Below are 26,907 nucleotides of genomic sequence, written 5' to 3' on the forward strand. Positions count from 1 at the left end.
AGGTTTTTAATGTGGTACAAACCCCAAATAACAAGTCACTTGCCCAAGAGACAAGGTAAATAAATTTGAACTTTACTTTAAATGAAAGGAAGCCTTGGTTTCCTGAAGGTTGGGCCCAGTGAGTATCCATGATAGAGAAAACAAACTCTATTTAGTTCATTCAAGTTTTATGACCCTACAAATGCATTATTAAACTGAATTATACTTCTCTATTGATTTTAATTGTCATATATGCCTAAGAGCCATCAAACTTAGAGACAACAGATTTAGCTTTAGAAATGTCATTGGTCTAATTAAAAGTTTTACTTACCCCTACCCAGGGCTGGATTATCCTAGAGTTCCTAGAGAGCTTTTTTTGCCCTTAAGCTGAAAAAACTCTTCTATTCTAAGGCAGTAGAGCACATAGCCAAAGCCTGTCCCATAAAAGTTTTGCCTGGTGGCCTTTCCTGTGACGTAACATCCAAACTTGGACCAGCCTAAACTGAAAATATGCAAAAAAAATGTTTTAAGATATCTTTGTCTTTGTACTTGAGTGTTTAGCACTCTAAGCTGAGCGTCATTATCCACCATTTGCTCACAGGTAGTTAGAACAGAACTTCTTTAACAGTCGGCCACAGGAAAAGCACTTAATTTCCTTTTTCTGTCAGTGACTAGGGCTAGAGAGATGCCAAAGATATTAACTTAGATTATACCTGGTCTTACGGGGAAAGGTGGAGAGATGTGGGCCTGTTGTTGTTTAGTCAGTTAGTCACGTCTGACCTTCTAAGACTCCATTGGGGTTTTCTTGGCAATGATACAAGTGAACTTTGCCATTTCCTTTTCCAGCTTATTTTTCTGATGAGGAAACTGAGGCAGAGTGAAATTACTTGCCCAGGGTCACACAGCTAGCAAGTATCTGAGGCCAATTTAAACTCAGATCTCTCCTGATTCCAAGACTGGCACTCTATCCACTGTACCTCCTGGCTGCCTCTAAATGTGGGCTAGAAAATAGTAAAGTTGAGTGAATTTGGGAAAGATTGAACAATTGATCCCAAAAAGGGTATTTGTAATCATTCAGAATTTACTTGGAAGGAGTTCTCTAGGGAAGTGTTGAAAAACTGTTCTCAGCCTAGTGTTGCTTAAGATTTTTATCAATAGCTTAGAAAAAAGTATAGATAGCATGCTTGTTAGATTTGCAGATGACACAAAGGTCAGATGAATAACTCACACATGGAGTGAGAGACTGTGAAAAGATCACAGGCTAGCTATTGGACTGAATGAAGTAGGATAAAAGTCCTGTGTTTGGGTGCCAAAAATCAACATCACAAGTACACATGTGGGGAGAGGTTTGGCTAGACAGTAGGTGGTATGCAATGGATCCAGTGTTGCAGATTCTGAGCGAGCCAACTGTGTGACATGGCAGCCCCCAAAAACTGATTACCATGAGTTTGCCTAGGCTGCAATAGGAAAGAAAATAATGTCAAAAATATAGGACGTGATAGTCCTCTCGGTGTCACATTTTAAGAAAGACTTTTTTTGAGACTGGAAAAAGTCAAAAAGGGGAGCTAAGATTGTGAAGGGCCTTAAGATCATGCCAGGCAAAAATGTATGGAACGAATGGGGTTTTTGCCTGGAGAAAACTCAAGGAACATATGATTGTTGTATTCATAGGGTTGTCATGTGGGAGCAGTATTAGATTTGTTCTGTTTTGCCCCAGAGGCTAGAAGTAGGAGCAAGGAAGGCCAGGGAGGAGCAGAATTTGCTGAGAGGCATTTGATGTCAGGAAAATCTTGTTACCAATGAGAGGTGTCCGAGCTTGAGAGGAAACAGATTCCCTCTCGTTGGAGATTTCAAACAAAAGCTATGCATTGGGAATATGGTGAACGGGACTCTCAGGCACTTATTGGGCCTCTGAGGGCCCTTCCATCACTCAGATGCTGTGATAGAGAGCATAGTCTTACATCTTTTCCCACATGAAGCCAAGATGAGCTCAACTCTATGGGACCAGCCCTATGAAGAGGAGGAAGTATGATATGTTGAGACAGAAGGGGGCATATCACAAACTCTCCTGGCCCGAAAACACTCTCTAGTGGCCTTCCAGGATGACCAAAGTGAGTTCTATCCTTCCATTTGCTCCTTAAAGATTCACCTTTTACAGATGGACTGGCTTATGGCAACACTTTTTTCTCTTATTGTACCCATTTTCACTCATTCTAACAAAACAGAGGTGGGAGCCAAGGGCATGAGGGCACCGAATGAGTAAGCTGGGGATGGGGTCAAGGTATGATGGATGCTGTGGAAGCTCAGGCCTAGGAGAACTACAGCAGCTGGAAGCCTGAGTAATCAGAAGGCAATAAGTATAAGGGCCTTAGAATCTTGGCAAGGGGGACTCTGGGAGGGAGAAGGAAGAAGCTGAAGTGATGCGTTGCCTGCTTCATAGTTTTGCCTAAGGCAAGCCTTGGGTCTCTCTAGGTCAGGTAAGACAACATGGAATTATATTTCACCCCTTGTTCTTTTATTTAAGATCAGCAGCAAATAGAACTTTCCCTTCTTATCACAGCTCCTCAGTGTCACACCTTCCTTATCTCTCTACTAAAAGAAACCCTTCAACTGATAGACTAGGGGGAAAAACTGACAGAGATCACATACTACCAGACTACAAATCACTTAAATCATATTTTGAGTGGTGTATTATGGTAACCTATAAATAACTAATTGCATAAAATTGCTTTAGTAGTTTCTAGATGGCAGCTTTAATTAAAAGCACCAGAGACATTTAGAAGTTTAGAAATGGATGGCATGTAATTTGCCCTTTTACCAACCATAAAATGGTAATTAACGAATTTGATTCACTTCTTCCTATTAAAAGTTTTATGAGAATAGCAAGTTCCTTCTAAACACAATGTCTCCTGCAGAAGGCACTGGCTTGGCTTTCTAAGCCTTCTTTCTCCAGCACGGCAGGATGTTGTAATGTACACATTCTTCAGCAGTTAATTAGAACATTTCTTTCCAGGCAAAATGTTTGTTTTTAAGGCTCCCAAACTTAAGACTGGGTCTGAGCGAAACCTTTGATCCTGGCACCATGCTGCTCCCCCATCACTGTTAGGGGGTCTGGGAAGTTGAGTTTTCCCAAATGCATGCCGCTCACAGCTTCCTCAAAGAAACAGTGAAGACACTGGCCAGTGAGGCCAACTTGGAGAGGGATAGAAAATCGATAATGTCCTGACACCCCAGGGAAGCCAACCATCAGATGACAGCTCACCAGAGGATATTTTCCTTAAGGGGAACTGGACCAATTAACCCAAGTGTAGGATGAAGCTGCTTCCAGCCTGCTACATGCCAAGGTGTCTTTAGAAGGCCCTGGTTCTAGCAATATCGCTGGATAAAGGCCAACTGAGAATAGCACATGGCCTTTCCTCCCAAATTTGTCATTGAATAGTGGGTTAATTCTTAATGTTCGAAAACTTTAACTGAAGGACACACACAATCAAAGACTATTGGATTTAAATAACCCCTGTAGTTGGGGCTTGAGTAGAACTATGAAGTAAATGAAGTGTATATCTTTGGGGAAAAAAGTCTCTTTTCCATGCAATTCTCTCCCCCTTCTGCAAGCACCCAAGACCCTGAATAGCTCCTCATTCTCTCAACCCGTCTATTCCTTCTGCCCCCAATCAAAACTTAACTGTTCTGTGTCCTAATTCCTCAAAGAGCCAGTTTTTGCTCTCCAGAAAGACAGCTATCTAAGAAACTAATCTGTAGTAAAGATTTTTATTTCATTTTAAAGAGGAGGAAACTGAGTCTTGGAGCAGTGCATTATCTTGCCCAAGTCCCATAGAAGGGACACAATTTGTTCAAGGTTCTGTAACTAGCCAGTGGAAAAGCCAGGGCTGAAATCCAGCTTTCCCACTTCTTGATCTAGGGGTATTTTCCCCTTGGAGAGGCAGTGCCACGAGCCCAAGAAAGAACACCATCACAGTGACCACTGGCGACACCATTGGCAGAACAGTGATAAAGATGTTTGAGAGGCAAGGAGCTGGCCTTTAAGTGTCGCTCATGCCATGCATTTCATTTTGTAAAGGGAACTATTTGTTTGATTTACTATCATTTGGTTTCGTTTTCATAGGAGAGTAAAGCTAACATTTTTCTGTTTTTAAAATATGTTCGTTCACCTAAATTATACTTTCCACCTTTCTTTATCCAGTTGAGCATATGAATGGAAGGCTGTACATTTGGGGGGTGAAGGTGGGGGAAGACCTGTCATTTCCTTGGGATTGGTCACTATGCCAAGTATGTAATTTACAGTCTTAGAGAATTTTCTGAAGCACAGAGAGGTCAGCCAACTTGACCAGGGTCACTCAACCAAGTGTTTATCACAGAGGATCTAGAACAACCTGTTCCATACTGCCTTGTGAATTTTTTTTTATCCTGGGACTCCATTCTAGGAGCATAGGGCCACAACCAGTAGGCAATGGGACACACAGTCGCTCAGGATCACCCAGCTGGGAAGTGTCTGAGCCCGGGTTTTGAACTTAGGACCTTTCGTCTCTAGGCCTGGCTCTCAATCCACTGAGCTAGCCCAGCTGCCCCTACTTTAGATTGCAGTTTCTTTAGTAGATGTAGTTTTTACAGGGTGGGGTTGCTAGCCCCACGCCCAACCCTCCTCCTTTTTCGTCTGGGCTAAGGACCGTCCTTGGCCCAGGAGTGGTAAGGGTGGGCAATGGGGTCAAGTGACTTGCCCAAGGTCACACAGCTGGAAGTGTCCGAGGCCGGACTTGAACCTAGGACCTCCAGTCTCTAGGCCTGGCTCTCAATCCACTGAGCCACCCAGCTGCCCCTATGTGAATACTTACAAAAAATATTTTCCAAAATCAGCAAAATTTTTCATTTTTTCCAAGGGTGTAGGAGAGGAGCAGAGTATGGAAAGGAGAGAAAGCACAGGGGAATTCACAAAGTTTGTAAATTGACTTGAACATATTGATTTCAGATGTTGAAGGAAGGAATGTTTTCTTTTTCTTTTTAGTTTTATAAATTTAGCTTTTATTTTTACATCAACTTCATTTCAGACTATATTGCTCTCTATCCATTCACTTCAGCCACTGGACCATCTTTGTCAGAAAGCATTAAAAAGAAAGCATTAAAACAGCAGGTCTTGGATCAGCTGGGTGACTCAGTGAATTGAGAGTCAGGCCCAGAGACAGGAGGTCCTGGGTTCAAATCTGGCCTCAGATACTTCCTAGCTGTGTGACCCTGGGCAAGTCACTTGACCCCCATTGCCTAGCCCTTACTACTCTTCTGCCTTGGAACCAAAAAAACAGTATTGAGTCCAAGATGGAAGGTAAAGGTTTTAAAAAAAAGACAGGTCAGCAAAACTAATCAGAGCATCCACATAGTGTAGCGATCAGTGTGGTTCAGATCCACACCCATCATCCACCGCTTCAACTAAAGAGAAAAGGAGTTGCTTTTTCCCTTCTCTTCTTTGGGGTTTAAGTTTGGTTGTTATATTCAATATTCAGTGTTCAGTTATGTTGTTTGTAATTAGGAGGGTTTTGGTTCTTTCCATCATAGTCATTGTGTATGTGGTTTTCCTGGTTCATATTCATTCTGTATCAGTTGATGTAAATCTTCTCATGCTTCAGTATCACATCTTCCAGAAAACTACTTTATCATGGAGTTTAAGTGAATCTTATGCACAAACATAGGTTTCAGAACATCCTAGTAGCTAGAAGACAGAGGTCCTATGTGCCTTGTCTTCTGGCCCATCACTGCACCCAGTGCCTTCAGTGTTGCTGCCTGATTGGCATCACTTCTGACTCTCATTTAATGACTGCTCCCCTATTAAAGAAGAGTATGCATTGTGAGCCCAGCTGCATGGAGCTGCCTGGTCAGGACCAAATCTTCCCAGACTGGAAGTTGAGCTCAAATGATGTATCCACAAATGTTTCCAAAGGACCTCTCAGGGCCACTGAATCACATAGTTTCTCAAATTTATTGCAGAGGCTTTAACTTCCCTCCACCTCAAGTTCTTCACTAGTGCAATGGGGTTTTTAAGTTTAAAGTTTCCAAGAAAAGGAAGCTTTGCAAGCACAATTAAAAACAAACTTACCTTCTAACTTTGAAATGATACTGCTCCAAAGCATAAGAGTGGTAAGGGCTAGGTAAAGAGGTTTAAGTGACTTGCCCAGGGTTACACAGCTAGAAAGTGTCTGAAGCTAGATTTGAACCCAGAGCCTCCCATCTCTAAGTCTGGCTCTCTATCCCTGAGCCACCTTGTTGCCTTGCAAGCACAAATTTTTGTTAATTTTTATTTTGAATATTTTCCCCTGGTTACATATTTCCTGTTCTTTCCCTCTCCCCCCAAGCCCCCTTAGATGGCCCACAATTCTACTGGGTTTTAAATGTATCATTGATCAAGACCTAATTCCATATTATTGATTGTTGGACTAGAGTTATCATTTAGTGTCTACATCCCCAATAATATCCCCAACAGCCCATGTGTTCAAGCAGTTGTTTTTCTTCTGTGTTTCTACTCCCACAGTTCTTCCTCTGAACGTGTCTAGTTTTCTTTCTTATAAGTCCCTCAAGCATCAAGCACAATTTTTAAACCACAAAAAAAGAAAAGAAAAAACAACTATTTCCTCTCCCCTACTGTCAAGTCCATGGTGATTCTCCTTAATGGGTAGTAATTGGTATCCTAAGGTAATTGAAAGCAATGTAGTAGGGCAATAGAAGGTATTCTTTAGTCCCCTTCAAGCCCAAACAGTTAGGCTGCCTGGCACTGGGTATGGGGCCACATGTCCAAAAGTCTGCACCGTATTCAGTCCCTTGGAGTTATTATGGCTTTGTTCGGATTCCGAGCTTCCCATCTAGTAGGCTCAGAAGAGTTATGCAATTGATCAAGATAAAGTATTTGCATGCATTTCGTTCATCTTGTCTATGGTAATATTTCTAGTCAGGCCGGGTACTGGAAACCTAGTTTAGTTCAATTACTCTAACACTTAAAAGGTTCTGACGAATGGACTGCAACATCCCAGCTCCTTGTGCAATGCCTGGTGCATAAGAGGCATTTAATAAAAACTCTGGGCTTGATTGGTCATTAGCAATGCATATGTATGTCCTAAACTCATACTCTGTGTAAGGCAAGAACCATTTTCAGGAAAAGGGAAGTACAAGATACAGTCGCTGCCCTCGGGGAGCTTAGGCTCAAAGGCCGGAGATGAGATAGGCACAAATGAAAAAATAACTCCTGGGCAGAATGTGCAGTTAGTCGTGTCCACTTAGTGCTCTAAGAGTTCAGAGAAAACCTGAGAGATTGATTTGGGCTGATGCCAATAGAAGGAGAATTCCACAGACTTGAACTTCACAGATTTGCAGAGGCAGAACAAAGGGATGGAGGTCATTCCAGTAGAGGCAACATCGTGGGCAGAGATAGTGTGGGAAGAAAGTATAGGGGAGACTGAAAAGATCTGTCTGACAGGCCAGAAAACTGGCTTTTCTGGCTCCTAATCCCATCATGCCCTTTCTACTGAACCAAACCAGGCAATGAGTTCCAGTGTATTGGGGGGGGGGGGCAGTAACAGTAACAAAAGGAAAGCAAAGAACTTGTTGCTCAATATCACACCAACTAGCTGGTTTGGCTGAGGGTCTTAGTTCCTAAAGTCATTTTAATGAAACTTAATTTCTTCTTCCTTACTTTCCTAAAGTAAGGGAACTTTAACAAAACCATGACTGCATAATGTGCGGTCCATAAATGTGGAGTCCAACACACACACACACACACACACACACACACTCTTTTGTATGTTCTGCTTCATTGCCTATTTAAGTTGCATACTCACTCCTTGCCTTGCCTTTAGCAAATGATTGCCTAGGCTCCTGGCTTTGTGAAACTCTCCCCTTGAGTTTGTCCATTATTCAAGATGTGAGGATATGGTGAACAATTTGAAATGAGAATTCCCTGTTGGCTTTGCATGGCCACCACATGCAGAAATCATCTTAAAGAAATCTGAATTGCTTCTGAATTAACGCACTTTGGTGAATAGGAAACATTGTCTGCTTTTGTTTCTCACATCCTCATTTTATTGAGTATCCAGGCCAGCCTATTCTGCTTGGTTTGCCTTTTTTATTAGAACCTCTTGACTGCTCGCATACCTTGAGAAAAAGACTCATTTTCCCTGGTGTGTAACAATTTCAATTAGTTCTTTGCTGATCCATGAACAATAAATGAACTTTCCCTGCTTGGGCTAATTGTTCACACAAGTGTCTCACTAAGCAATTTATTTCCCCAGGACAACAGGGCCATTTTAATGTGATACTGCTGGGAAGTGTCCCAAGAAAAGTTGCTTGACAGCTGAGGAGAGGGGAAGGGAAGAAGGAAGTAAACATGTTCCTCCAGGATCTTGTAGATGACTGTTCATTCTCTTGGCCCACATGAGAGTGGGCCCTTTGGTAACCTTTTGAACAAGGATTATAATACTGAAAACAAAAAGAGAGAGGATGTACAACTCTCCCACCAAAAACCCAAGCAGCCTCAAAGAGGAGCAAGGGAAGTAAATAATTGAACCGTTCAACTGGGATGCCTCCAAGCTGAAAGCCCTGGCCTGCCTTGGGTCTTAAGTTTCTCTGATGAGGTGGCCAGGGGAGGCAGCAAATCAGTTTCTTGGTTAAATGTTAAGACTGCCTTACAGGGTTGCCCAGAGCCACATGGACTGTACTTGTTGGGGTCTCTCACTATGAAAAGTTTAGCCATCCTGTTTAGAGAAGTTTGAAGGTAAAATATACTTAGAGCATTCTGTACTTAAGCCAACAAAGCCTCTTTACCCAGAATCTCAGAAGCCACTGACTCCAAATCATACCTCGTCAGCAGTCCCTTTTGCATCTCCAAAGAGACATCATCCAGCCTCCACTTGAATCCCTCCTGTGATGGGCACTCATTCCATTTCAAAGATATTCTCTCTCCAATTCTAATCGTTAGGAGCTTTTCTTTATGTTAGGCTGAAATCTCTAGCTGCATAACTTTATAGCCTTCAACTGGCCTCAGAGCTCCATCTCTTCCCTACCCTACTCTTTAACAATATAATTCTTCCTAATTCTCTAATTCCTCCAAGTTCCTGCCTGCTCTGCTCTCCGATCCCATACCACCACCACCCCCCAGTCTTCTTTCCTTCCAATATTTCAAGAATCTCTCATCTGAATTTCTCATTTGTTGCCATATTACATTTATCTTTGTGCATATCCTTCCCCATCCCGGGGGAATGTAAGCTCCTAGAGGGTAAGGACTATTTGCTTGTTTTCATTTTGGTCTTTCAGCACCTAGCACATAGTAGGTACTTTATGGTAAATCAAGCTGGCAAATCAAGATTAATCGAATGGGATCATGATAAACATCAGTAGGCAATTTTGCCAATATTAAATTCCCTTCATTTAGAATTGCTAAAAAGGAGGATGTTTTAATCAGTTAAATACTTTTGTAGACTGAGTCACATATGTCTAATATGGACAGTCAATTTTCATCTCCACTACCACCATTTAGTTCTTTTTTAAGAGTGATGAATTGTGTTTATTAATAACTGATGTCATCAAAGAGACGCATTAACTTAAAAACAAATTGTTCTGCATGTGTACTAATAGGAAAGAAAAGTCTATGGAAAGCTAATCTGAGGCATTTCTATTTACTTAATATTAAGGGATCAAGAGGAAGGTCTTTCTCACACAACATAGAACTTCCTTGAAGGACTTGATGGGAAAATATTAGACAAATATTACAATGTTTATGAAAGGTGACATAGATAAGTTTTTATATGTACCACCATTTATTTCACATTGTAGGAAGGACAGAGAAATCAGATGATGTACACAGCCCAGAAAATATTCCTGAAAATCAGAGTTTGGAGGGATAAATTCCCCAATCCCCAAATTACATTTCCTTCAGTTTCCCAGTCACCTGAGTTCTCAGAGTGTACTAGAGCCAGTAGTAGGCACTTGACACATGTTGGCTGAACTAGAGCTGAGCACTTGTCTGTCTTCAAGTATTTATCATGTTGAAGAGGGAGTCGACTCGTTGAGTTTGGCCCCAGAGGGCAGAACCAGGAGCAATGGGGCGAAGTGGCAAAGAGCTCAATCTAGGCCAGATGTCAAGGAGAAACTTCATGATGGTTAGAGCTGTTCACAAGTGCAATAGCTAATAGTGGACTCTCCCTCATTGGAGGTGTTCAAGCAGGGCCTACATGGCTGCTGGAGTCAGTTTCAAATTCTGAAATTTTGTGATTCTGGCCTTCAGAGAAATGAAAAAGCTTAATATATATTTCCCAGGCCATCTTCTAAATGAAGCTTATGTCTGTATATCGAAACGGGTGAGAGTAAGGGGGTTTTCATCGTATGTGGCCCTTACGACTGTAGGACTGTTTTAGTTTGAGGGATGGGAAGAAAGCTGGGTGTTTTTTTTGATTTTCAGTCCAGAACTGCCTTCTACTTAATACTGGAAAGTGCTATTCTGCTGCTCTGAACAGAGCTCCACTTTGGGATTCTGAGCTAGTATTTCCAGGCTGTTAACCTCCACATCTGGACTCTCAGCAATCACATTTTAATGGCTTTCCTCCTTCATTATTGACCAACGGCATCCTCTCCTCCAGTAGGTGATAACTTTATTAGTGACTGCCGAAGATGCCCTGGCTTTTGGCAGTTGTCATCTTTCTCAGGAATTGTGGCATGGATTTGTGGGTGGATAAGAAGGAAAAAGACTTCAAGTCATCGGGTCCATAATCTGCAGATATTTTCTCCAAATCCTGGTTTAGGCAGGCAAGGGGCCTGTTGCAGTATGTTTCTTTGCTTTGCCTCCTGGGCTGTGGACATATTTTTATACTCCTTCTACTTTCTTTCTGAGCATTCCTGTGAGTCAAACACATTCATTAAGCATTAATGCTGAGGAGCAAAGGCAATGCCTTCCCACCATTCCCACCTACAGTTGGCTCATGTTTCTATTGTAGAGGATAATTCAGAGGAATTGATTTCTGTTCTCACAAATGTGAAATGAACCATCCAAGCTACTGTTCACTGTTCACTTCAACCAACCTTTGTCAAGTGCCTACTCCTTGGTCTGGCTTTAGCTCTCCTCTTAATGAACGTGCATTCTGCTGGAGTTCCTTAGGGTTCTCAAAGTGTCTATTCATCTACTGCCCGATATATATTTTTAATAAAACCTTACTATCTTACTATCAGTTCTATGAGAGAAGAGCTGCAAGGGCTAGGCAATTGGGGTTAAGTAACTTGCCCAGGGTCATACAGCTAAAAAGTGTCCGAAGCCAGATTTGAGCCCAGGTCTTCCTGACTCCAGGCCTGGCATTCTATCCACTGTGCTATCAAGCTGTCCCTTTTTCCTTTGCATTACAGAATGATCCCTTAGTAACATACTGAAATTAATTTTTCTTTGCTTGCTTTAGAAATGAAGTAGTTAAAAAATAAAGCCTCTGGAAGAGTATGGTGGAGTGGCAAGAGTTTTTAGTCACACTAATTGTGTAACCCTGGTCAAGTTACTTAACCTCTCTAGTCCTCAGTCTCCTCATCCATAAAATGAGGCAGTTGGATTGGGTGAATGCTAAAACCCCTCCCGTTTCTCAGTCCTATGATCAAATCCCTTCTTATTTAGTTAAATCCTCTTATCCAAAGAATGTGAGTTTGATTTTTTTAAGTGATATGAGAGAAACACTGTTAGATGGATGGATAGAGAATTTCTTAAGGGTTTACTATGTGCCAGACCTTATGCTAAGCACAGAGGATAAACAAAGACAAGCAAAAAGAAAAACAGTCCATCCTATCAGGGAGCTTCCATTCTAATAGGGAAAGGGCACATAATGGAGAGCTGGACAGGACCCCAGGGGTGGGGAGCATCCAAAGTTCCACTGAATGGAAGATGAGGTTGATAGGGTTAGGGATACCCAAGAATACCCAACTAATGGGATCTGGGTATAATAACATCAAGCTGAATTAATGGAAATAGGAATAATCATTAGTTTCATTTCTTTAGCATTTTGATTTACAAAGAATTTTCCTTAGAATAACCCTGTGAGATGGGTAGGCCACGTGTTATTATTCCTATTTCTTAGGTGAGAAAGCCGAGGCTCAGAGAAGGCCTTTGGCATACTTAGTGGCACAACTTAGTCTTCTGCCTCCAAGTCCATCATTCTGCTGAAAATAAATTGAAGTTGCAACTTTCACTAGCCTCAGATAGGCTTATGTGACCTTAAATCACTTACAGCCCCATCTTAACAGAATAAAGCTGAGAATCTACTGGGTACATGTCACATCTTTTCACTCAATCTCTCGAGCGAGTAATAGATCATACTGGATTATCACCATCAGTAAGTTATAACAATAGCCATTATTGAAAGAGGGAAAAAGATGGACAAAAACAATTCCCATTTTTTGTGCTTGGTATCCCCAATTCAATTTTTACCTCTCTGAAAGTAAGGCTTTTTTTTAAAACCTCAATGATGGTGAATTTCCAGGAAAGTATACAGTAAATGCAGTTGAGGGGGAAGGAAGTATGGAAAGGAAGAAACTGGAGTCTGCCCAAATCTGTACCTACATGCTCTGTACCATAGAACTTCCTACAATTTGGTTATTCCAACTCTGATGAAATTGATGCCAACACCCAGTGAACTGAGTCTCAAGAAAAATGAAAAGAGTCTGGACCATGGTCCAAAAAGTCACTGCCCACATATCTGGAAAAGCAGTAACCAATGGGTTCTGAGCAGAATAAACATTGGCAATAAATACCATGTACTTCTTAAGTCCCAAATTATTTCAAAGGACATTCGTCTGTAGAATTCAGGTGACCTGGAGAAAGAGTTCATAGGAAGAGGGAGATAGGAAAACTGTGGGAATATTATTATTGTAGTAGTAATGATTACATTGGGGATGAAGATGATATTCGAGGCCATAAGAAATCTCCCTCACAGTCACCCCAAGGGCCCATCCTGGTGAGTGGGTACATCTACGACATAAGCAGTTGTTCCATGGAATGGGCTATGGGGCAGTTAGCTCTGGCTGTCTTGACTTCATCTCCACGGTATCCACCTTGGTGTGTATGGTCATAATCGTAGAGATCATGGTGATTTCCCTGCTCTCCTTGAGAGCCCTGGCACTCTTAGATTTGCTTTCACCTGTGCATACTGTGATAGGTGATTCATAAATGTTTGTTGATTCATTAATAGTAAGCCATTCTGTATCTGTTATCTATGAATTTTGCTAGACCTTTGGAGAGTTGTTTCTCTTCTCAGCCTGCATCTTTACCTCTACTGAACTTGCGTGTTCTTAATTTTCTTCCCTGCCAAATGAAGTATAACACTATAATACAATAAATTTTCTTTGTTCAAAACATTTCTATTCTTCAACTTCTGTGGTTGACTATAGGCCCAACCTATGGTCTAAGGGAGGGATAAATAAGTCTACTTTCATCTCTATGCCTCCAGCACCTCAATACAATGCTAGGCCCATTGTAGGTGCTTGTTGATTTTGCAGGGCGGAATGAGAAAGTTGACAGAAAACCCAGGTCTGCCTCCATTGGTCACTTCTGTAGCCACTTTAGAACTGGAACAAACAGCCAGGAAATCATCAGGCAAGAATCCCTTCATCCAGAATTCATCAGAGAGGAGAGGGTTGGTGATTCGTGCGCACATCCCAGTCTGAACACAGTCTTCGAAAACAATATTCTGAAACCAAAAACTACTTGGAACTACCGGACCCAATTTTACCCACAGCTGGTCCTGCCAATCTCCTTAGGCAACATATAGAAACATCCCTGATGTTAGGCATGACAGGGAGAAGTGGAAATGATTCTGTAACTTTAATAGATCCGAAAGCCGAATGAATACTCCATGAGAATAATCAGGATTAATGAAAGTACACTATAAAACAGAACCTGCCTATTTCTCCTTCTGACAGAGAATTAGCTCATCTCAAGGCAGTTTATAAAGTTGGCTTTATAAACTGGCTTCTCATGACTTTATTCCTGACCATAAAAATCAGTCTCTCTCTTGGTTCCATAGAGAATAATAAGTGGACTTTTAAGGCACAGAAAATACTAACTTAAACCTAGTGTGGAGGCTTCTGATCTCTCACTTGGACTACTGTAGTAGGCTCATTGGGTTACCCTATTTCATCAATCCTCTCTGCATCCTCCACCTAGCCACCAAATTGATATTCCTAATGCATAAGTTTGAAAATGCCCTCTCCTCTTCAGGGAGCTCCAGTAGCTCCCTATTTCCTCTAGAATCAAATACAAACTCTTCTGTTTGGTGTGCCAAATGCTTCCTAATCTGACCCCAAACTGCATTTCCATGCTGGTTGCCTGTTGCTCCTCTTTGGGGATGCTACATTCCTACCAACCTGACCTACGTGCTCCTGCACAAACCTGTTCTTCTGTCTCCCATCTCCATGCCTTTGTTTAGGCCATCCGGAATGAAAGAAGTGTTTATTAAATGCTTACTATGTGCAAAGCACTTTTCTAAGTAGTGGAGATACAAATAGGAAATTAAGACAATCCCCACTCTCAGAGAGCTCCCATTCTAATGAGGGAGATGAAAGGTTTCTGCCATGTACAGAAGGCAGCTACAAGTTAGATAGAAAAGTCCCATGGTTTTGAGGGTGCGGTAGCAAAGCAGATGGTAAGGCCTCTTTCTTAATGCCATTTCCAATGATAAAATAATATCACTTTGGGGGCAGCTGGGTAGCTCAGTGGATTGAGAGTCAGGCCTAGAGATGGGAGGTCCTAGGTTCAAATCTGGCCTCAGACACTTCCCAGCTGTGTGACCCTGGGCAAGTCACTTGACCCCCATTGCCCATCCTTACCACTCTTCCACCAAGGAGCCAATACACAGAAGTTAAGGGTTTAAAAAAAATGAAAAAAATAATATCGTTTTCTGATGTTGAGCCAGATGACAGAGTAAAGGACTTTATTGGCAAGAACTTTCTTTCCTGGGCCTTCAGTAGCCATGGAGTAGACTCTAACCTCTGCAGAATCAGTGGGTAGGCTGCTTCTCCACAGGGGTTACTTCTCAGGATGATGGCTAAGGGCACTGGGCTACAAGCAGCGCTACTCCCAAGGCTCTTGGCTTTGATGTACTGGGCCTGAGGGGAAATGGTGGTCAAGTTAATAGTAGTTTCCTGGTACATACTGTCTCTTCTCTGTCTCTGAAGATACCCTGCTATTTCAGCTAGGCTGGCTCACCTGCTGTCATCTGGTTGGCAATTGGCAGGAATGTTCTCCACCGGAGTTACTTGGATGCTGATTCCCTTTTAAAATTCTTGCCTTCCTTTTGAGTCCAACTCAAGTGCCCCCTCCTTTTAGACAAGGCTTTTCCTTTCTCCCTCTGTCAGTTTCTCATGGCTTCCCCCGACCCCAGTGCTGTTTTTATAGTACATCCCAAAAGTCTCATTGCAGTTTTCAGCTTTAATAGCTTAAAAGTGCACCAAGACTTAGAACATCCTGTATTTCTCTCTTGTTTTCTCCATTTTGTCTCCATTTACCAAGACACTTGCCACACTGGAGGTATTTAGTAAATACTTGTTTAAGGGGGCAGCTAGGTGGATAAGTGGATTGAGAGCTAGACCTAGAGATGGGAGGTCCTGGGTTCAAACAGACACTTCCTAGCTATGTGACCCTGAGCAAGTCACTTACCCCCCATTGCCTAGCCCTTACCAGTCTTCTGCCTTGGAACAGTAGTGGTTCTAAGATGGAAGTTAAGAGTATAAATAAATAAATATTTGTTTAAAATGAATACCTCAAAAGTTCTGAATTAAGGGGACAAAGTGAAAAATTTTCATTGTGGCTTACCTTTCAAAGACATGTAACCATTGAGAAGACCAAATCTGGGCTCTCTGTTAATCTGGCACACCTCAACAAATAGCCAGGAAAACTTGCTCAGCTTTCTTCAGGATGATTTAGGGATGGAAGGGACCTCAGAGACCATGTAGTCCAATTCCCTCATTTTATAGATATGGAAACTGAGGCCCAGGGAGAGGAAATTACTTGCTCAAGGCTACAAATGTAGTAATTGGCAAAGTCAGGATTTGAACTTGAGTCCTCTGATCCCAGATCCAGAACTCTTTTCATGACACCCTGGTCTATGCCATTGACTTGCTTCTCAGACCTTTTTGATTCCATAGATGATGCAAAATTAGCCCAGTCCCAGGAACAGCTAGATGGCTCAGTGGATTGAGAGCCAAGTCCAGAGATTGGGAGGTCCTAGGTTCAAATCTGGCCTCAGACACTTCTTAGCTATGTGACCCTGGGCAAGTCACTTAACCCTCATTGCCCAGCCCTTACCACTCTTCTGTCTTAGAACCAATACCCAGTATTGATTCTAAGATGGAAGGTGAGGGTTTTTTTTTAAATAGCCCGGTCCTTATGTACCATTTTTTTAGATTAGAAGAAACATATTATTGGGTAAATGTTGATTGCAGATGGGCTGAGGGAAAACATGGAAGGGACGGCGGGGGGGGGGGGGGAGATAAGGGAAATGAATTCTTACCAAGCAAAATATTTAGGCAAGATTTCAAACTGTGTTTAAGTTGGACCATTTCTTCTCAGTAAAGAAGTGAATATCTCTCCGAACAAACCTCTCATATTACCTTCTTATCTGTACTAAGCAAAATTGAAGTCATATTTCTTTAAAATACCCTTCTGTTTCTGTGACTTCTCTCAAAATTCTGATCTTTGGCTAAATGTGACTCAACAGACTACTAATGCCCATTTCTTCTTCCCCATCAGGTATCACAGTTGATAGGAATGGTTTTATTTACTTTGTGGACGGCACCATGATTCGGAAAATTGATCAGAATGCTGTGATCACAACTGTCATTGGCTCAAATGGACTGACATCCACACAGCCATTGAGCTGTGACTCGGGAATGGACATCACTCAGGTAGGCATCACTGACTTCCAAGCATTATCACCAGGTGGCATCATGGGAATGGATAACAATTTTCTCAGATAGAAATTAAGTGGAAAGGAAGCCTAGTTATCCATTATAATATCACAGAGCAGAAGGGTTTTTTTTCAGACAAGTTTTTCCCAGCAAAGTAGCGTTGATGGAATTGGAAGGAGAGAGGAAAAAAGAGGCCGGGAGGGAATGATAGGCATGATTTAAAAAAAAAGGAGACAAAATGAGGGAGTCAAAGTCGACTCAATTGGGCTAATTGGAAGATAATGGTGGTCTAAGTTATGTAGCATCTGAATAAATAAATGCTTTCCATGTACTATCAGGAGGAAAGCAAAGCAGACCCCCAGCACCAATCTGCTTGACAAATGGTCTAATGGTCTCTGTTTGAATACTTCCATCAGGGGAAACACTCCCGCATGAGGCAGCCCATAATAATTTGGAACAGCTTTCATTAGCAAGATATTTTTTTCCTGGCCTCAAATCTAACTTGCCTCTTCACAACTTCCACCTTGGACCTTCTGGTCTGTCCTTCAAGGCCAAGCAGAACAAGCCTGTTCCATTCCTCTCCACAGAATTCCTTCCAGTGCCCAAAGACAGAGATCATGCTAGAGAGAAAAGAAACATTCGTGTTCTCATAAAGCGTACATTCTCCTAGGGGACAGGGCAGAAACAAGGGAGAGAGAGATCCTACCCAAAGTGCTAGAAAAAACCTCAGAGGCTAGCCAACCCATTTGACAGATGTGGAAACTGATTCTCAGAGAGCTAAAGTGACTTTCCTGAGGTCACAAAGGCAGTCCCAGTAGAAGAACTGGCATTTAAACCTATCTCCTAACTCTAATTTCAATGCTTTTGTTTGCCTTTAAAAAACACCATGGGCAGGGGGGCAGAGCTATGTGGCTCAATAGATAGAGAGCCAGGCCTAGAGACAGAAGATCCTAGGTTCAAATCTGGCTTCAGCTAGCTGGGTGACCCTGGGCAAGTCACTTAACTCCCACTGCCTTGCCCTTTCCGCTCTTCTGTTTTGGAACCAATATGCTGTATTGACTCTAAGATGGAAGGGAAGGGTTTTTTTTTCAATAAATTTTAAAAACAAAAGAGATCATTGAAATGGGCAAATGGCAGTTGACCTAGTATTAGCCCCTGGTTTTGTGGAGGAAGAAGGCTTACACTCCTGAAGAGAATTATTTGTTTAAATAGTACCCACTGGCCATTATTATGAAGTGTCCAGTCCCACAAAGCAAAGCAAACCAAAATGTTCTGGATAACATCCAGAACATGTCTTTAATCGGATTTGTACAGTGTGGCCCTCTTAAAAGTCATTCCAGAGAATGGGCCTTTGCCCACAGGAAGTTCAAAAACCCACCCACCTAGAACAATAATTACAAGGCAGTATAAAAAACAATTGAGGTTAAAGCACCCCTCTGGGACTCAGCAAAACCTAGGGTCAAGTCCTACCCAAGAAACCACTGCAAAATGGTATGCTGCAAACCAGATTCCCAAAATGCAAAGGAGTCAGATGGTATCTGTCTATTACAAATGTCTCATACGTTTAAAGATAATCGAAAGCCAGCAGGTATACGGATCTGCCAGATGCAAATTTAAGATGACATTTTTGAGTGGAAAATGTAGAATTGTGCACTCGAATTCAAAACCAAGCATAAGATAATAGAAGTAGACTTCACATGTCTAAGATGGAGGCTGGTATAAGAAGTTCATCTGAAAAACAGCCTGGACTTTTAGTGAACTGCAGGTTTGATATGAGGCAGCTGTGTGATGTCAAGGCCAGAAAATTCATGTAATTTGAGACTACCATTGGGAGACAAAAGCAGCAAGACCTATGGGGGGGGAGGGGTGAGAGTACTGCTCAGAACCCAGAAGCTCGTATAGTAGAGCTGGAAGAGACCTTAGAGACCAGCTCATCTAGCACCTCTGTTTTACAGGTGTGGAAACTGAGGCCCACAGAGGTTAACTGACTTGCCTCAGGTTCACACAGATACTTAATCATTAGAGCTTTGAACAAAGCGTCAGGATTTGAACCAGGTCCTCTGAATCCCAAACTTGCCATTTCCAAATTGCCAATCCCATTCTTTCTGTTGTATCATGCTGCCCCTGTTCGGTGCTGAACTCTGCATTTTAAGAAGGTCATTGATAAACTGAAGACCACTGACAACCAGTTTGAGGGGAGGGACTTGAGATCTTGCCACCTGAAGATGCATTGAAGCAAATGGGAATGTTTAACCTGGAGAAAAGAAGACTCATGATGGCCACTCTAACTCTCTTGTGGGATTTTAAGGGCACTGACATGCCGGAATGATGACACGGATTCTTTTGGGCCTCAGAAGTTAGAACTAGCTCACAATGGGTGGGAGTTACAAAAAATCTAATTTAGTCTTGGTTTAAAGAAAAGCTTCCTAACAAAGGTTTCTCAAAATACAACAGGCTTATCCTAGGTCACAGTCTGCAGACTGAAGCCAAAACCTCAGTATTCCTTTTGAAGAATTACATGGAAGCAGGGACAGCTGGGTGGCTCAGTGGATTGAGAGCCAGGCCTAGAGACAGGAGGTCCTGGGTTCAAATCTGGCCTCAGACACTTCCCAGCTATGTGACCCTGGGCAAGTCACTTGACCCCCCATTGCCTAGCCCTCTTCTGCCTTGGAGCCAATACCCAGTATTGATTCTAAGACAGAAGGTAAAGGTTTTAAATAAAAATAATAATAAATAGAATTCTATGGAAGCCACCAGGTTCCATCTCTGAATATGTAAGAAGTCCCCCAAAGTAGCCCAGCTCTTTTGAACTGAGTCATTAGGAGCTAGATTGGAGGCCAGCGTGGTTCTCCCCCAGGTCCATTTGGCATTGAAGCACCCAAGTTCCCAGATGTGTATATATGAGAGCATATGCATTGAACATATAGGTATTTACATCATACTACATTTCTAAAGGGAAAAGGAGACTCATTTGCAAAAAGAATTACAATAGGTAGAAGAAAATCAACATAATAGGGGGTTTTAGGATTCTCTGCCAAATTACATTAAATCAAAGCAGAAGATAAAATAGAAAGAAATTGCAGATTTGGGCAAAAGGTTAAAGGGGTCTATAAAAGGAACTGAATGTAAAATGACTAACAATAAGAAGAACTAAACAGGAGTAGTGAAGAAAAGAAGAATTTATTAAGCACCGACTATATGCCAGGTACCATGCTAAGCACTATACATATATTCTCTCCTTTGATCCCCACAACAACCCTGGGAGGCTGGTACTATTAGAGTCCCCATTTTACAGATAAGGAAACCAAGAGGCAGAGATCCAAGTGACTTGCCCAGGGTCACACAGCTAGGAAGTAGAATTTGAACTCATGTTTTCCCTACCTCAAAGCTCTGCCCTATCTACTGCATCATTCGCTAGTGTTTAAAGTTTCCAAAGCACTTCATTTAATTTCAAGTGCATGGGAAAGAGTCACAAAACCAAACACAGTCCAAGTTGCAAAGAAGCTGTAAATTCAGAGAGGCAAACTTTTAAAGCCTGCATTACTGGAATAAAAATAATCTATCAACTAATCACCTACTCTTTGGCTAGCAAATATAGAAATGAAACAGACCTGGGGCAGCTGGGTTGCTCAGTGGATTGAGAGCCAGGCCCAGAGACAGGAGGTCCTGGGTTCAAATCTGATCTCAGGTACTTCCTCGCTGAGTGAACCTGGACAAATCACTTCACCCCCATTGCCTAGCCCTTACTGCTCTTCTGCCTTGGAGCCAATACACAGTAGTGATTCCAAGACTGAAGGTAAGGGTTTAAACAACAAAAAAAAAAGAAAGAAAAAAGAAAGAAAGAAATGAAATAGCCCTGACCTCAAGGAGATGCATTCAACAGAGGAAACAAGGTCATATATGCTAAATATATGCAGAGTAAATAGAAGGTAATTTGAATGTGGAGGTGGGATAGGGTTAGAAAGGGCTCTTGCACAAGATGGCACATGACTGTGAAGGGAGCCAGGAATTCTAAGAGACAGAGACGGGAGAGGCATATACAGCATGTATGTAAAGAGAGGAGGTATAGAGTGTTACATGGGAGGAAAAGGAAGAAGGCAAGTTGGGTTGGATTGTAGAGTGTAAAAGCCTATATAACATGATAAACCCAGAAAAGTAGGTTGAGGCTGTGTGGCGAAGGACTTCAAATGCTAATAGAAGAGGATTTTCTATTTCATTGTAGAGGTGATATGGGGCCACTGCAGTTGCAGGGAAGTGATATGGTCAGACGTGCTCCTTTTTTTTAATAACCTTTACCTTCTGTCTTAGAACTGACACAAGTATTGGTTCCAAGACAGAATGACAGCAAGGGCTAGGCAACCGGGGTCAAGTGACTTGCCCAGGGTCACATAATTAAGAAGAGTCTGAGGCCAGATTTGAACCCAGGATCTCTCATCTTCAGGCATAGCACTCTATTCACTGAGCTTCCTAGCTGCCTCAGACTTGCTCTTTAGGAAGATCACTGTGGCAACTGAAAGGAGGATGGATTAGAGTGGGGGAGACTCTAGAGACAGGGAAACCTACCAGCAGGCTGTGGCAATAATCAAGTCCCTAAGTTTGTCACAGACTGGAGGAGAGCCAAGAAGGGGAATGTCCCAGAGCTCAAAGGATTAGAGAACACTGATCATATCAGATGAGCAGAGTGCTTAGATACAGGGGGCCTCAGCATGGTACAGCTTCCCTAGCCCAGTAGGAAGCCGCCCCCCATCTCCTTGGCTACTTAGCCCAGTGGCATTGTGGTAGATCACTCCCTGGCTTTTCCCAGAACCAGGCTTCAGGGGTTGGGTTGACTTAACCTAGAGAGGAGAAGGCCAAGCAGTGAGCTTCATAGCGGTTGTTTATAGCAGTACTTACAATGATCCAGCTGAGCTTACAACAGGAGTTCAGTTTCATATTTCAGTAAATCAAAAGATATGGATTTTTGAACAAATGTCTGAATGAGTAAGAGCAGCTGGTCTCTGTTTCTGCTGACAGGACAGATGAGAAGGGGAAATAGGGATTGGAGTTACAGCACGAGAGACATAGTTTGGCTTTGGGAAGAACTTCCCCACTTGGAAGACTGTGTATTACCAAAGGAGGTGGCAAATGGCTGAAACCCAGACAAGGGTCTGCTTTGTGGAAATCCCACCTCTGCCTCTATAACCCAAGAGTTACTTCCATTCAAGGCAATGACGTCAAACTGGTGGATGTGGTGTGGATTAGGGTTAGCAATGCTCAAACTAGAGAGGTTGCTCTTTTTTAGAGCCCCTTACATTTCCCAGACTACTCATACAGTGTTTCTACCTTAAGAGATAGTAACTAGGGGGCAGCTGGGTAGCTCAGGGGATTGAGAGCCAGGCCTAGAGACGGGAGGTCCTAGGTTCAAATCCAGCCTCAGACACTTCCCAGCTGTGTGACCCTGGGCAAGTCACTTGACCCCCATTGCCTACCCTTACCACTCTTCCACCTATGAGTCAATGCACAGAAGTTAAGGGTTTAAAATTTAAATAAATAAATAAACAAACAAACAAACAAATAAATAAATAAATGAATGAATGAATGAATGAATGAATGAATGAATGAATAAATAAATAAATAAATAAATAAGTAAATAAATAAATAAAAAGAGATAGTAACTAGCTTGTAGCAGAGGTTCTGTTTTGGACCTTCATTCTAGCTTGCCTTCCATTTTCATCGCTTCTCTCCCTCAACCCTTAACAAGTGGAGTGATTCAGTTTAAAAAGTTCTACATCAGCCTTACAGACTTGGGGAGGTTTGGCTGACGTGGCTGGTGAATAGAAATCTGGAGTTCGATCGAGTCGTAGTGATCCTTCTACAAATACACCCCCCATGAATTAGTGTAACCTGCTAACACTAGATCTCTTTGATTCATTCAACCTCATAGGCTCTCCATGAGGGCTAGCTGCAGGTGCACATTTTTTAAAATATTTCACTGATTTTTTTAAACCTTTACTTTCCACGTTAGAGTCAGTATCATGTATTGGATCCAAGGCAGAAAAGCGATAAGGGCTAGGCATTGGGGTAACCCAATTTTCTTTCCTGTCCTCTGTCACCTATGAGTGATAGAGTTGATATGGGAGCTCTAATTCTTCAGGTAGGACTTGCCTTTCTTGGTTTACTCCCACTACTTAGCCACATGACCAGAGATGGAGGTGAGAATTAGATCATATGAATGAAGGCTATTTTAAGTGGAATTCTCTGTATGGCCAGACTTTTGAATTTCTCTGCAACTCCATAGAGATTCAAGAAATTTGAGTGACCTGCCCAGGTAGGAAGTGTCTGAAGTAAAATTTGAACCAGGACCTCTCACCTCTAGGCCTGGCTCCCAAACCATTGAGCCACCTAGCTTCCCCCACTTTTACTGATTAAAAAAAAATTCAATATGACTTTCCAAAGACTCACTTCACCCAACAGAATCCTTCCTTGTAACAAAGTACAGGCAAACAAAGTGACTGAGACATTCCTCACCTACCGTTAGTTTACCGCCTCTCTGATGGCATGTTTCACCACCAGATGTGACTTTTTATTCATTCTTCTAGTGACCAGCACCCCCCCAGCCAGTGTGCGCACACACACACACACACACTACATAGATACAGCAGTTCTCAAGAGTATGATATCATTTCACAAGAAATGGGACTTCCTGTGGCTAAATTCCTGGGTCCATTATCAAAACGTGCCCCCCAGGAGAATATGGCATGTCCATTTCGAGGTTTGAGAAGGACACTACATGCCCTTCCTGTTTGTTTTTCACGAATATGTATGCAGGTTCAAACCTGATGAGAGTTTTCCTTTGGGCTAGTCATATATTTTCATATCTTATGGAGATTAATTTACTGCATGAAAATTCTCAAGCAACTAAGGGAAATAATTCCCCAAAGAAAGCCTGTCCACCTCTGTGCTTTCGATGAAGACACTGTATTTAGCTAGGTGACAAATGCGATGTGGTCTGCCATGGGCTGCTTATTCCCAGATTCTGTGCTCAGTGGCACTTAGGAAACAGGTTAATCAAATCTTTTTATCTCTCAAAAATAGAATTTGCTTTGATAACCAAATCAGGCATTTGTTCCAAATCCTTATGTTTTTTGATTTACCAAAATATGAAACAGACCTTGGGTAAACTCAACAACAGAGCTCTACCCTTTCCTGGTCTACATTAAACAAGGAGATGGTTTGCTTACAAAAAGGGAAATCCATATCTTTTTTTTCTTCCTATGGAAGTCACTAGATTGCTGCTTCTGAAAGAGCCTGCCCTGCTTATTCATTGTCATCTCTATATCCTATAAGAATCCAAATAGCCCTGGAATGGGAAAATGGGCCAAGCCAGATGCCCAGTGACAGAGCAACTTTTTAAGGAGCATTCTATCTTCTTTGCTAATCCTAGTGCTATCCACTCATATGAAAAGTGTGTGTGCGCATGTATGCGTGTGTGTGTGTGTGTGTGTGTGTATACTTTCTGGCCTTCATTTACAAAAATTTTGCTCTTCAATTGACAGTAAGCTGCCCATCCCTTTTCCCATGGCAAAAATGGTTTTGCCTTGATACAGCCCCAGTTTTATGCCAGTGTTATAGTAAACCATACTGATCTCTCCCAACCTGACCAGGAGGTACAGCACATGCTGTAAAAGTAGCTGCTTATAAGCAAAGGAGAATGGAAACCTCGCTGGGCTTCCTCTTCAAAATTTTCTTGGCCATTCAACTTGATACAAGTAGATTCTCCATTCTCTACCACTGTGATCCAGGAAAAGTTATGATACTTGTTGGGAAAGGGAGTAGGGAGAGCTATTGGGAGTGGACTGGGTGTAGATGGTAGTTGAGGAATGCCTACCATATAAATGAAGTCTTCTTTTCTTAGATGTCTAGCAAGATTTTATTATTTTTATATTTATTATTAATATTATAGTATATTAATATATTATATTTAATAAAGTTTTGTTAATAATAAACTAACATAAAATACTAGAGTGAAAAAGGTGCTAAACTCACATCAGCCGCTCTCATGAAGGAGAGAGAGAGAGGGAGAAGCTACAAAACTTAGAAAACAATAACGTGACCAAGCAAATGTGGAGGCGTAAGAGAGATTAAAGGGAATTTGGGGAAATATGAAGGGACTTCTGGGGGATACAGTCCAAGATTCAAAATCTCCATTTATACAATGGTTAGGAAGTATGTGTGCATGTATGTGCTTGAAGGAAGACAGAAACTGTCTTCAAGCATAGAAGGGGCTGGCTATCGTTTAGAGATGAGATTCCATTTGGTCTCTTTCGCCTCAGAGAGCAGAAGCAAGTGCAGTAGGTAAAAGTTGTTTAAATGAGCTGGCTTCATCCCCTCACCATGAAGGTTTTCAAGTAAAGGCGGCAACTTTGAGGTCATGGAGACCAAGGGCTCCATCCCTTTCTGAGCCACTTAGGGAAAGTTATGATTCTTGTTGGGAAACTCTATTACACACTCCCAGGTTGTGCCTCTAAATCTGGCCAGCTAGGAAATACATGATAATGGTCAGAAGGAAAAGAATTTTAGATCTTTAGCAGCAAGCCATGAGTACAACAACACTCAAGTGCTTGGGCTAACTAGGTTGTTCGTATTTTTTCATGAAGAAAGTACAATAGGCGTGAGCACACATGCATGAGTGCACAAACACACACAGACACACACACACACCACTGAGTGGAGGAAGAGAGCCAAAAACATAAAGAATCAACCTTAATCTCTGCTTGTTGAGTGAACATTTGTTTTGAGAGTCATGGACCCAAGCTTTGATATTCCCAGAAAGCTACCTGAGAGGGCATGCGTATGGAGATCTTTTGGTGCCTGTCTACTGAGACTCTGTTTGCTGTCGCTGAGATTCTATAGAAGTCCTGCCCAATGTGCCCATGCCTGATGGGCTGACTAGCCTGAGTAACATCAAAAGACAGCAGTAGTAAAGAGAAATGGAAAATAGCTATTGACTCCCTCTCGCTTATCTAAGTATTACTTTGTAATCAGCAGCAAGCACCACCTCTTGCCTAGCTGGATATTTGCAGGACACAAACACTGGCATTTTCTTCTTGATATCATTGCAAGTCAGTAAGACTTAAAAGGATATTCATTGCCATAGGTCTAGAATGCATGGTGCTGGGTTGAGCATGGTCCATTCTGTTCCTAATGCCCCAAAGGGAAAATAGCCAACAAAGTAATATAAACCAAAAAAAAGTGCCAATCAGCAGCAGCCCCACAGTTCCTCCAGATCAGAAATTCAAAGAATTGGTGGACACGTGATGAGGGGGTTTCCTGTGGTGGCAACCTCAGAAACTCTCCAGATGAGAAGTAACCCGAGAATGATAGTCCCTGCTGAAAGCTTCCTGACATCATTATGGTCATTCTCTAGTTAGTGAGGAAACCCCTGATGAAATTTCTTACCAAAAACAAATCCTAAGCAACTTTATAGAAAGCCCAAATATAGTGGAACTGAAAGAATACCTTTGGGGTTCTCACTGACCCAGGACCCAGGTGCCCAGTGCATTAATAGTTTCATTGTGAATTCACACAATTTCCCAACTGAAGCTGCTCATGGAAAGACCAAGGTGGAAAGCATTTCAGCCCAATTATCCAGTGCTCCAACTCTGCTACTCTTGTGGTTCAGCTCATGCCATGTGACCTTGTTTCATTGTTATTGGCTAGAGTGATTGGATCACAGAAAAAACAAGGGGAAAAAAATCCATGAAGTATGAGACTTTGTGCTGTAGAGAACTTCCCAGTTTCTGAAACCAAAGCCCGTGGTTCTCTGGGATCTCTAACTGGAACCTTTAAAATATGTATGGTAGTAAATTTGGGGGTCCCTAATTTTCCACCATCATATGTGTGTCCCCACAACTATTTCTTAACTGGCCCCTTGTGCCCATTGAACATCTAGGTAGCAAACCTCCGGAGTTATGTCGCTGATGTATACTGTGGAAAGGATGGGTACAAAGCCAGAAGTCCATTTGA

General features: G+C 42.1%; 1 protein-coding gene across 1 annotated transcript in view; it reads left to right on the top strand.

Annotated features, from left to right (window-relative positions):
* The window catches only part of TENM1 (teneurin transmembrane protein 1), a 104,621-nt gene that overhangs the window by 34,885 nt on the left and 42,829 nt on the right, over nt 1-26,907 (top strand). The window contains exon 5 of the mRNA XM_044682672.1: nt 16,745-16,899. Coding sequence (XP_044538607.1) covers nt 16,745-16,899 — 155 coding nt within the window. The remainder of the gene's footprint in view (nt 1-16,744; nt 16,900-26,907) is intronic.

The sequence above is a fragment of the Gracilinanus agilis genome, chromosome X (assembly GCF_016433145.1).
Source record: "Gracilinanus agilis isolate LMUSP501 chromosome X, AgileGrace, whole genome shotgun sequence".
NCBI classification, from domain to species: domain Eukaryota; kingdom Metazoa; phylum Chordata; class Mammalia; order Didelphimorphia; family Didelphidae; genus Gracilinanus; species Gracilinanus agilis.